Raw genomic sequence first — 12767 nt, 5'->3', positions numbered from 1 at the left:
AATAGCAGAGCTCTGCGGCCTGCACTGGGCCGGCTAAATGGGCATTTTAACCTCCTGTTCTAATCTGTCCCCAAAGTGTAAACAAAGGACACAGCTTCCCTGGGCCCCTCGGTTATCTTGCTGTCTTCTTTCACTATTATCTCCCCAACACTTAACTCTTCTGGGGAATTGAGTTTAGGAAGCATAGTGAATGGAACCAGAGGAGAGTGTTGGGCAATAAAGATCTGGACCAGCCTCCAAATGCCCCTGAAAAGGGGAAATGTAAGAATTCTAAGGACTAAAGTTCAATCAGTGAAAAGGCCATGCCTGGAGAAGAGAGGAGGAGAAGAAGAAAGCAAAGGAGGAATGAGGGAGCAGGTCCCGGTGAGGAGGAGCCTGCGGCGGGGAGGAGGGCTCGGAGAACCTGCAGGGGGTACCCTTGTGCCTCACGCAGGAGGGGGGCCGCTTGGGAAGGGCCCTCCTATCCACCCTGCTGGGACTTCTCTCCTCGCTTGGCTCCTCCGGGACGTGTTACATCTGTGCGTCCTGTATCACCGTTTCAGAAGCAATGTCCACAGCTCTGTCAGTCTTCCTTTCAAAATTCCCAAGTCTGAGGAAGATCCCTCTTCACTGGGGAGGTGCATGAGGAGGGCAGGGGGCAACGCTAGGAGGGCAAATTTCACCCCTGCCCCCGGTTTCTCCTGAGCACTAGGATGAGGCTCCAGGGGTGGCCTGGGAGGCCACAGTTGTCCACACCACATCTGGGGTGAAAAGGGCAGAATTTAACTCAGCCCTCTGCCTGGTGAAATGTTCTCATTTTCTTTTTTTAGGCAATAAAATGAAGTTTCTCCACAAGAAATAACCCTCAGCTCAGCCTCAAGGAAAACTTCCTCCTAATGCAACCGCATGTCTTAAAAACAGTCCTGGTGGCCTTTCTGAAACGTTGGGTCCTTGGTTGTCCCAGGTGCTGGGATGAAGGGCAAGATGGTTTCCGACCACCACTGGGCCCTCCCAGGACCCAGGGCCCCAGAGCTGCCCAGAAGGTGCCGCTTCTTCAGAACAGCACTGGAAAGGGGACCAAGACCAGGCATGTCACTGACACCCAAATGGATTGTTTTGATTGTTGGTTTTTGAATTTTCAATTTTTTTAACCTTAGATATTAAAAAAAAGAAAAGTATTTGGGTTTTCTTTTTATTATGACAGAGATAAGAACACTCTCTCCTGCCCTATGTCATCTTTCTCTGGTTCATCCTGCCTGGCAGTTGGGCTCTGGATCCAAGAGGAGCTGGGGAGATGGGAAGAAGTGGCAACCAGGGACTTAGAACTGTGGCACTGCCCTGGGCAGAACTGGGCACAAATGCGGCGGGTGTGAGGGGAGGAGGGTATGGCGGCTCCTGCAGACACTCGTGCCCACAGGTTTCTGGGCGTGAGTCCTCTTGGGGAAAGGATTGGCCCAGACGTGGAGTGAAGTCAGATCTGGGCTGAAAGGAAGAACAGGAACATTAGAAGGATTTGACTTCCTGGGATGAGCTGTGCTTCCAGACTGGCCAGTGATGCCACCTGGTGGCCAAGGCCATTTGTTGTCCTGCCACAGACTCCTCTCTCCCAAATGGACCTGACTCTTCTGGGCTGCCTCTTTTCTCTTAGAAGCCATAGAACCATCCACTGCCCAAGCAGTCCGTGACTTTTAGAGGTACGCACAAAAAGAGGAAATCTCCTTGTAAGATTTGTTCATAAAATATTCTTGGGGTCCTAAAGTTTATGATGATGCCCCGAGCCCACCTTGAAACATGTAAGCCACTGCTTTGACCCCATTCCCATTTATACCATCTGAAATATTCCATCTCATTGTAGGGACCTAGAGCTGCATAAATGAACTAGTACACATGCCGATTAAACGGAGGGGCTTTAGTTGTTGATGTTAACAAGAGGGAGCATCAAGAGAGGACAGCTTCCTTCATTCGACTTGTGCAGACAGCAAGGTGGCTCACCTCCTCTGGGCCGGAAGCAGGGGGTGCAGGAGAAGGCTGCACTCTGAGCGCTGTCCTGCAAGGGGCGCAGTGGGAGGAGGAAGAGAATGGTGGGCAGCACAGGCGAGTTCTCGGAGCAAGCCTCGGGCCACCACGGCGGCCGAACCGCTGCCTCATGTTCACTGGTCCCTCCGGATGGCACCAGCAACCCCGACCAAAACACACTAAAGGATGTGCTCTGACCTTGGCAATGGCCCAGCAGTTATGCCTTCTGGAAGCAGTTCTCAACCTTTAAGGGGGTTGGGAGCAAGGGGATCTTCTGAGGAAAAAGCAGAAAATGAAGAAGAGGTTGACCTTTTTAATTGGAGTCATGGACCCCCCATCCCACTTCCCGCCAAATTGTGTCCAAGATTTGGGGAGAGGATCTATCGTTTACATCAGATTCTCAAAGGGGTCCGAGACCCTCCAAAATAGTAAGAACCAGACTGTGCCTAAAAATTAACCTGGGTAGGTGTTTGTGTTTGGGGATTGGGAATGAAGACTGAATGAAAATCTCTGAGTGTCAGGACTCAGGAATTTGTACCCAATAAGCTCCTCAGATTAGTTGACTTTACTAGTACCAGTATTCTGCATATTTTTATATTGCCCAGAGATGGTCACTTTTAATATTTTGGAATGTACTTTCTCTTCTAACTTATTTCATATTGTTAACACCTCCAAGTGAATAAATGTGCATCTTTATCAATATTTCTAACAGTTGTATAATATTCTATTTTATAGATATACTAAAAGTTATTTTACCAATCTTCTACTCTTATGCATGCAGGATATTTACAATTTTTAATATCATAAAGAGCATTGAGAAAAGAATCTTTGCACAAGTATCTTAGCACATTTGCCCTACTTTAATTTTTGTTCACAGTAAAATATAGATACAGAAAATTGCTCAGATCGTGAGTATACAGGCCGATAAACTTTCACAAATGACCACGTCTGTGGAACCAGCACCCAGGGCAAGAAACATAACATCGTTGGATCCAGCCTGCCTTCCCAACCTCCCTCCCATCCTACTTTGTGGATGTTTTCGCTAAATGAACTAACAAATTGTCTACAGCTTGCCTAGTGGTAAGTTAGGCTGGGGAGGGGCAGAGGCAAGAGGAAAACGTAGAGTTGAGGTCCCTGCTCACGGTCTAGGGCACATTCTTGATGCTCGTGCTGTTTGGGCTCAGAAACAAAGTGTGGCTCTAAAGCTTGGGTGTGCTAGACCAGATCGGGCCACTCAGCCTCTGTGTCTTGCCTCACACCAACCACTCTGTCCAAGAACCAAGTCCCGTAATTCCAACAAAAAGCACCCATTCCCCATAAAGAAAGTACATGTTTAGACTTCCGTCCCTGTGTTTCACTTCATGGTGAATCACATGGTCATGAAACACGGTTGGAGCGGTGTCGTTGAGTGGATTTTATTGCTGTGGAAGATGGGAGACACTGGGGGGGCAGGGAAGGGGTGAGTGGGAGCAGGTACGGCAGGTGTATCTTGGTAAGGGCCACAGGTAGCGAATCTGAGGGAGGGGGCAGCCATCACCACTGCTGGAACGAGGAAGAATGAATTCTTAGAAATTATCACAAAAACCTCTTAGCACTCACACAAAGAATAGCGATAAGAGCTGTTGTTTATTGAGCATTTCTTTTACCCATCACTGTGTTGAGTTTAAGACGTGTGCTATTTGATCACCAGAATGTAAGCTCCATGAGGGCGGGGACTGTGTCCATCACGTTCACTCCTGAATTCCCAGAGCCTAAAACCAGTGCCCAGCACAGAGTAGCCTCTAACTAAATGTTTGTTGACCAAAGAATTCCCACGACAGCACTACGAGTGGCACTGTGTCTGTCGCGGGCAGCGGGTTCACTGGGGATGGATGCAGACCCCACAAAGTCGAAGGAATACTTTATCGAGGGGAGCCGGCCTGTCTGTTGACTGTAACAGCCATTCCTGGCATCTCAGAAGGTTTGTTCTCAGCACCAAGCACCTACCTAGAAGACACATTAATAATCAGAAGGTTGCTTGGTGAGTCTGAAGTGAGAGCAAACGGCATTGGAAAGTCTGAGGGGACATCTCCCCAGGAGGGGCGGGAAGCCCGACAGACTTCACCCACCCAGGAGGGCCTGTGTCCCCGGGGAGTGCTTGATAACCCTGCTGGCTCCTCCATCCTTGGCACCCCCTGCCCCATTTCTTTTCTTTTCCTTTTTATTTTATTGGGGTGAAATTCAAATAACATAAAAATCATTTTAAAGTAAACCATTCAGTGGCATTTAGTCCATTCACAATGTTGTGCAACCACCAAAAACATTTTCATCACCCCAAAAGGAAACCCCAAACCCATTAAGCAGTTACTCCCATTCCCTCCTCCCCCCAGCCCCTGGCAACCCCTATCTGTTTGCTATCTCTATGGGTTTACCTATTGTGGGTATTTCATATTAACAAAGTCACAATGTGTCACCTTTTTTGAGTGTGTGTGAGGAACACTGGCCCTGAGCTAACATCTGTTGCCTATCTTCCTCTTTTTTTTTTTCCTCTTCTCCCCAAAGCCCCAGTAGAATAGTTGTGTATTCTAGTTGCAAGTCATTGTAGTTCCTCCATGTGGGAGGCTGCCACAGCATGGCTTGATGAGCGGTGTGTAGGTCCCCACCTGGGATCTGAACCCGCGAACTCTGGGCCACTGAAGCAGAGCACATGAACTTCACCACTCGGCCCCAGGGCTGGCCCCTACAATGTGTCGCCTTTTGTGTCTGGTTTCTTTCACTTAGCATAGTGTTGTCAAGGGGCTGGTTTCTTTCACTTAGCATAGTGTTGTCAAGGTTCGTCCCCATCAGTAGCCGTGTATGAGTACTTTGTTCCTTCTCTGTCTGCATGACATTCCATTGTATGGATATACCGCACCTTGTTTGTCCAGTCATCCCGCAGGGGACAGGTTGGTTACGCCTTTTGGCTATCATGAACAGCGCTGCTAGAAACATATGTGCATGTATTTGAGTAACTGTTTTCAGTTTCTTTGAGTATATACCTAGGAGTGGAATTGCTGGGTCATATGGTAATTTCTACATTTAAATTTCTGAGGAACCATCAAACTGTTTTCCACAGTGGCTGCACCATTTTACACTCCCACCTGCAATGTATGAGGGGCAACCCCTTTCTTATCCTCCCTTCCTTTCTTCTGACAGGTTCCAGCTTTCTTAGCTCTATGCATCACCTCCCAGCCCCACCTCTCAGAGAGGACCCCATGTTGCCACCACCTGCATCAGATTGGCCTGGGATACCAGTGTGAAATGCAGATTCCTGGCATTCACTTTGACTTCTCTGGGGCTAAGGCCCTAGGACCTTGATTGGCTTGGAGTTCCCCGAATGTCTCCAAACCTTTACAGGCCTCTGTCTTAGGTGACTCACTTCTTCAGGTGATCTCCTCCCTCATATGCAAATTCTCCCGTTTCACTGACAGACAGTCATCTTAGGGCAGAGTTTTGGAAATAAGACTTTTGCACGCATGCCCTGAGTTCAGCATTACTTAAGAGCTTCCAAAATGCTTTGAAGAATACAAACATCGATGAAGTGGGTGTAAGCTTGCAAGGGGCCACACCCGTTTGAGCAGATCAAAACTGGTGAATTCAGGTTTTTTGATAAAAGGACCCATTACTCTAGTTTCCTTGGATAGGCTTGAAAGGAAACCCAAGGCAATATAGGTTAGACCCCAAAAAGTCCTGAGGAGAGATTGCTGTGGGGCAAAGTCAGAGGGGGCAAGGTGGGCGGGAGCTGGAGGCAGGCTCAGACTTCCTAGGGAGTTGCTGTGAGCTGAGAGTTCAGAGCCAGACTTAGGCGGACAGGAGGGGCTGAAACAGGCAGAGGAGGAAGGCCCAGCACAGGTTAGTAAGAAAAGCAACAGGCAGGTGCGAGGGGCCATTTAACAGCTGGCACCTGTTAAGGCCAATGACCTTCACTTCCTGGCTTCCAGTGACCACACCTTGTCCTCACCCCACTCCTGTGTGGGGTTCAGCTGCCAACCTCTACCTTCTTTCTGGCTACAATTCACAGCAGCCTGTTGCTAACGTCCCGGCAACAGGCCAGAGAGCAGAGTCTCTCCCTGTTGATCCACCCCAGGCTCCTTCCCTGCCCCTCTTACTCATCTCTGCCTGCAGCCTTCACCCCTCTCCACCCACCCTACTCTTAAGAGCACACAGGCCCTGCAACCAAACCCCGGGGCAGCTTGTCCTCTCCCCTAAAGCTAATTTCCTTACCCCCATGGGCGGAATGTGGACTGGGTGGTTTTTCTGGCAGATTGCTCCAGATTCACAGCAGACCCACGCTTCACTCTCACCAGGCCCTGGACAGGTGTGAAAGGGCTTATCCGGTGGGGCTCCGGGTGGCAGCAGGACCTAACAAGCCGGGAGGCAGCAGGACCTAACAAGCTGGGAGGCAGCAGGCCAGGAGTCCAGTGGAGGGGCAGTGCCTGCGGGCAGAGCGAGCAGACCGAGTCCCGAGCCCCAGGACCTGGAGCTTAGCTTGGGTCTCGGGGCAGAGGCTGCTTTTCTCCCCTCTCTGCCTTGGTGTATCGGGCCTGGGGAAGCTCTGGGCAAGAACAGAGGCAGCACAGCAGCCCTGCCCCCAGGTGAGGGTTAGCTGCTGGGGGAGGTAAGTCAGTGCCCTTCTCAGCAGCGTGAGGTCCATCGGGCCCACGTCCTTGCTTCTGGCCAGCCAGATAGCCCCTCGAGGCCAGTCAAGCCCTTGCTCTGTGAAGAGATGGGGCTGTGGAAGCAGAGTGAAGCCAAAGGCTGCCCCATATCTCAAGATAGGGGCACTCGCTCTCTGGGGGAACAAGTCAGGTAAGGGCTGGGGCAAGCCAAGCCGGGCCAGCACCGTCCTGCACTTTCTAGCCGTGTCAAAATACTGCTCTTTAAAAACAAAAAACGGGTGACGGTTGCACAACAATGTGAATGTACTTAATGCCATTGAACCGTGGTTTAAATGATTCATTTTGCTTTAAGTACCTGTTACCACACACACGCGTGCGCACACACAAAAACCTCACAGCAATAGTGTTGCAGTGCCTTTATATTCCAGTGCGATTATTTTAACCTTGGGCATATATGATGCACACGTGGATTTCTATAGGATAAATGCCAGCTTCTTCCCCCGTGCAGTTGTTTCCTCCCATTCCACGGGTATCCATCGTAAAAGTACTTCCTACTAAATCTACTGCTAAAGTTATATATATTCCTCTTAAAACTTTGTTTCCTTACTATTCCAGGGCTGGTCCGGGAAATTGTGAAGGAATTCTTTGATGCCTTCCTCCAAGGTTTAGGAATGACAAATGGAGCCTTAGGACAACGCTGGCCCGACAGAAGTTTGCTAAACCTGGTCTTCCCTCTCCCGTCTGCTCTCTCTGACTCAGCTCCAGCTCCTCTCTCCTTCTGGCCCCCGAACTCAGCCTTCCCTTCCCTCGGGGCCTTGAGACAAGCTACCTGGCTGTGGCAATGACCGTTTAAGGAGTGACCCCTACAAGGCATTTCTGTTTCAACGGCTGACTCTTGAGCCGTAACCCCCAAAAGTGTGGATGGCAGTGCCGAGACTGGCGGTTAGGGGGTGCTATCACTCAGATGGGGCCTGCCCTGAATATTAGCCCTTGATTTGCCACCCCGCTCCCTGCCTGACCCCAGCAGGTTCCCCGCCACCCAAACCCTCCAGCGTCTGAGAAACACAACTTGCCCTGGTCACCCATCCCCCCACACACACACAGACAGTGCTGACCTTCAGGGTAACATTGAAACCTCTTCACTGTAAGGTGTGTGTGGAAAAGAAACTGAGCATCTGAAACCCCAGCTCCTGCACTCCACCCATTGCCCAAGCGGCCGCCCACAGCAGTTACAAAGAGGTGAGATGTTTTTGAAATGACGAGAATGTTCTGTAATTAGATAGCGGTGATGGTTGCACAACTTTGTGACCATACTAAAAACCACTGAATTGTACACTTTGAAAGGGTGAACTTCATGATATGTGAATTATACTTCGATTAAAAATAAAAGACGAGCCACTGGGGGACAAGAAGTAAAGCTTGTCATATGGGATATACCCATATCCCACGTGATGTATGGTGTGTCAGCCTGTAGCCACCCCAGGTCAGGGGACCAAAGGAGCTGCCGAAAGTGGAAGCAGCACCCACGCCCCAGCACCAGGAGAGAGAAAGGCCCCAGCTTGGAGTTGGGCTCTGAGGCCTGGGGGTTGGGGCTATGGTCACAGCAACCCCCGTGACGGTGACCTAGCACCACCAGTGTGCACTTACAAGGCCCTCACGATTGTTAAAGACCCTGCTTGTTAGGGAGGCATGTTTTCACCGCGACAGCTAACAGCACCATCCCAAACAACCCTTCACTCCCTCCCCGAGTGATCACTGCGCGTTCTGTGTACGCGACTCCCAAAGCGTCTCCCTGACTCATCCTCTTCCCAGACACACGTCCACTGGCTGCATCCAGACTTCGAACAGTTCCTTGAATCTTGGCCTGCCTTCCAGCCGTGAATCCTGAAGCAGCTCAAGCATTCTGTCTGGGGCCACACCCTCCCTTCCTTGGCAGGGTCTCCACTCCCCCAACTTCCACAGGCCCCTCAGCCTCCCCACACGGGGGTTTTATTGACAGTCACTCGACAGTGGACAAGGCCCTTGACAAAGGAGACCAGGATGGCCCATCGGCCTCGCTCTCCTGAAAGAGGATTGAGGAAGCCAGAGTGTTTCCGTCAATGTTTTCCCAACTCAAGCCCGGACTAACCGTGTGGCTGAGGAAGGGCGTTTGGGGTGGTTTTGCACTGCATTGGAAAGGGAAGACCAGGGCCCATGACAGCAGGGAGAGGCTCCCTCCCGCCCTTGAAGACCTGCAGGGCCGAGGACAGGAGGACTGGGTGCTTCGGAGGGAGCACGGACTTGGCCTCTTTGTGTTTTTTAATGCTGAAGGAACAGTGATTTGTTCTGAAGCTGCTTCCAAGTATCCATGAATCACACCGTCATCTGGTGATGGGAAAAGTGGTTTTCCATATGGAAAAAGGAGAAAATTGGTCCCCCACCTCAAACCACACATACAAATTAATGCCAGGTATCCAACAAGCACATCCATTGTCAGAGCAGGATTCTAGACTCTGCATGGTTTGAATCCTGGCGCCCCTCTCACTGGCTGTGGGACTTGGAGCAAGTTACTTCTTAACGGCTCTGCCTCAGTTTCCTCATCTATAAAACGGAAAGGATAGAGCTCATACAAGGTTTAAAGTAGTTAATATCTTCAAGTGTTTATAACTTGGTAAGCACAATTTAACTGCTTGTTAAATCAAAATGTAAAAAGCTAAATCCAATACTTTTAGAAGACAATATGGGAGAATGTCTTTCTGACCTCAAGGTGGGGAAGGAGTTCTTTAACAAGACAGAAAAAGAGCCAACTAGGGGCCGGCCCCGTGGCCGAGTGGTTAAGTTTGCAGGCTCCACTTCAGCGGCCCGGGGTTTTGTGGGTTCAGATCCTGGGCGCGGACGTGGCACTGTTCATCAGGCCACGCTGAGGCGGCATCCCACATAGCACAGCCAGAAGGAGCTACAACTAGAATATACAACTATGTACTGGGCACTTTGGGAAGAAGAAGAAGAAGAAGGAAAAAAAGAAGATTGGCAACAGATGAACAGATGTTAGCTCAGGTGCCAATCTTCAAAAAAAAAAAAAAGAGCAAACTACAAAGCAAAAGACTGATAAATTTGAATATACTGGAAATAAGAATTAATGCAGGGAGAAGAATGGATAAACAAATTATGGTTTATACATACAATGGAATACTACTTCCCAAGAAGAAGGAATGGGCTATTGACACAGGGAATGACTTGAAAGAACCTTGCTGACAGCATGTGAAAGAAGAAAGAAGTGAAAAAAGCCAGACACAAAACAGTACATACTGCATGAGTCCTTTTATATAAAGATCCAAAAATGACCAAACTAATCTATGGTAATAGGATTCAGAGAGTGATTGTGGTGTTGGGATGAGAGAATCGACTATAAAGGAGCAGGAAGAGACTTTCTGGGGTGTTGGAAGTCTTCTATATCTTGCTTTGGGTGGTGATCACATGGGTGTATACAATTGTCAAAATTTATTGAACACGAGATCTGTGCCTGTCATTGTATGTAAATAATATCTCAATTTCAAAAATGTAATTTAACAAAAAGAAATACAGGGGGGAGAAAACTTCACCTTATCAAAAGATACCATCTAGAGTGAAAAGATAAGCCACACACTGGGAGAAAGTATTTATAACACATATAACCAACAAAGGGTTAGTACTAAAATATATAAAGAGCTACTAGGAATCAATAAGAAAAAGACAAAAATTTCAACAGAAAAACAGGCAAAAGAAATGTACTATAATTTCATAGAAGAGGAAGTATAAGTGGTCTATAAACATACAAGAGGATTTTCAAACATAATATTAATCAGGAAAATGCAAGTTAAAACCACATGTTACCATTTCAAACCTCCCAGATGATCAAAAATTAAAGTCAGACAATTTTAAAACTTGAGATATAACTCACTTCACATACCATAAAATTCACTCTTTTAAAGTGTACAGTTTGATGGTTTTTAGTATAGTCGGAAAGTTATGCAGCTATCACCATTATTTAATTCCAGAACATTTTCTTTCTTTCTTTTTTGGTGAGGAAGATTTGCTCTGAGCTAACATCTGTGCCAATCTTCCTCTATTTCGTATGGGGGTCACCACTGCAACATGGCTTGACAAGTGGTGTAGGTCACTGCCCAGGATCTGAACCTGTGAACTTGGGCCACTGAAACAGAGTGTACTGACTTAACCCCTATGCCATGGGGCCGGCTCCGCTTTTTTTTGTTTTAAAGTGATTTTTTTTTTTTCTGGGAAAGATTCGCCCTCAGCTAACATCTGTTGCCAATCTTCCTCTCTCTTTTGTTTTTGGTTTTCTTTGGTCTCCTGAAAGCCCCAACACATAGTTGTATATTCCAGTTGTAGGTCCTTCTAGTTCTTCTATGTGAGATGCTGCCACAGCATGGCTACTGACAGACAAGTGGTGTGGTTCTGTGCCCGAGAACCAAACCCAGGCTGCCAAAGTGGAGTGCACCAAACTTTAACCACTAGGCCCTAGCTACTGGCTCCAGAAAACTTTCATCACCTTAAAAAGAGCTCATCTCTTGTTTTTTTGTTTTTTGTTTTTTTTCAGGAAGACTAACCCTGAGCTAACATCTGCCAATCCTCCTCTTTTTACTGAGGAAGACTGGCCCTGAGCTAACATCCGTGCCCATCTTCCTCTACTTTATATGTGGGATGCCTGCCACAGCATGGCTTGCCAAGTAGTACCGTGTCCACACCTGGGATTCGAACTGGCGAACCCCAGGCCACCAAAGCGGAACATGTGCACTTAACTGCTGCGCCACTGGGCCGGCCCCGAGCTCATCTCTTAAACTGCTGTGGGGAGCATCTTGGGTGATGGCCTGAAGTAAGAAGAGCAGGTGCTTGGGAACACCACGTTCCTTTTGGATACACAGTTTAAAGTGTGAGAATCTGGAGCAACAGGAGATGATAGGAGTAAATAGCATAGCCACTTTGGAAAACTGACATTACCAAGTAAAGTTGAACATACATATACCCAGTGACCCAGTAATTCCATCCCCAAGTAAATACCCAACAAAACTGCATGTATATGTGCACCAAAAGACATGTATAGGAATATTCATAGCAGCATTATTTGTAAAAGCCAAAAACTGGAAGTAATGAAATATTCATCAACTGTAAAATGTATAAAGTAAGGGGTGGTACTTGGAATACTATGGAATGGAATACTATGCAGCACTGAAAATGAATGAGCCACAGCTACATGCAGCAATATAGAGCCATCTCACAAACACAATAAGCTAAAGCAGCAGGAAACAGAGGATATAAATATGATTCCATTTAAATAAAATTTTAAAACAGGCAAACCTAACAATGTATGTTTAGGAATCCGTATGTAGATAGAAAAAAATGTAAAGAAAACCAAAGGAAAGAATAACACAACATTTAGGACAAAAGCTTACTTGGGATCAGGATGTGTTACAGAAGGGGCACACAGGGCAGGGCTTCTAGGATATGATGATATTCTACTTCTTGATATGGGTGGTAGGCTCTTGGATGTGTTGTTGGAGAGCAAAAACTTCCTCTACCCTCTTAGGTTCAGTCCTTGGAGGTGTGTGAATTAAACTAACAAAAGGTAAAGTAACAGGAGAAAAGGCACACAATTTTTATTATTTATGTGCACAGGAGTTCACAGACAGAAGTGAAAATTAAAGAAGCGGTTGAACTTGGGGGCTTATACAGTCGGCTTTCTGCATCCACAAGTTCCACATCCATGGAGTCAACCATCAGCAGATTGAAAGGCCTAGGATGGTTGCACCTGCACTGAACATATGCGGACTTTTTTTTCTTGTCATTATTCCCTAAACAATATAGTGTAACAACTATTTACATAGCATTTACATTGTATTAGGTATCACAAGTAATCTAGAGATGATTTGAAGTATACGGGAGGATGGGCATCCATTATGTGCGTATCCTGCGCCATTTCACATAAGGGACTTGAGCATCCATGGATTCTGGTATCAGCAAGATGTCCGGGAACCAATCCCCCTTGGATTCCGAGGGACGACTGTACACCATTTTAACAAAGGAAAGGGGGTTTGGGCATCAAGGAAACATAAAACTGTGGAGGTGACTAGGAAATATATGGGGGAGACTAATGACAGA

At 47.6% G+C, this 12767-nt stretch overlaps 1 protein-coding gene across 7 annotated transcripts in view; it reads left to right on the top strand.

The window, feature by feature from the left end:
- Nucleotides 1–2697, top strand: part of DENND2A (DENN domain containing 2A) — a 93252-nt gene extending 90555 nt beyond the window's left edge. For all 7 annotated transcript variants that reach the window (XM_023639824.2, XM_023639827.2, XM_070266005.1 and 4 more), the window contains one exon: nucleotides 810–2697. In XM_023639824.2, the coding sequence (XP_023495592.1) occupies nucleotides 810–841 (32 nt within the window). In that variant the 3' untranslated portion in view covers nucleotides 842–2697. The remainder of the gene's footprint in view (nucleotides 1–809) is intronic.
- Nucleotides 2698–12767: the final 10070 nt, after the last annotated feature.

This window comes from Equus caballus, chromosome 4 (assembly GCF_041296265.1).
Source record: "Equus caballus isolate H_3958 breed thoroughbred chromosome 4, TB-T2T, whole genome shotgun sequence".
NCBI classification, from domain to species: domain Eukaryota; kingdom Metazoa; phylum Chordata; class Mammalia; order Perissodactyla; family Equidae; genus Equus; species Equus caballus.
This window is presented reverse-complemented; position numbering and strand designations above follow the sequence as displayed.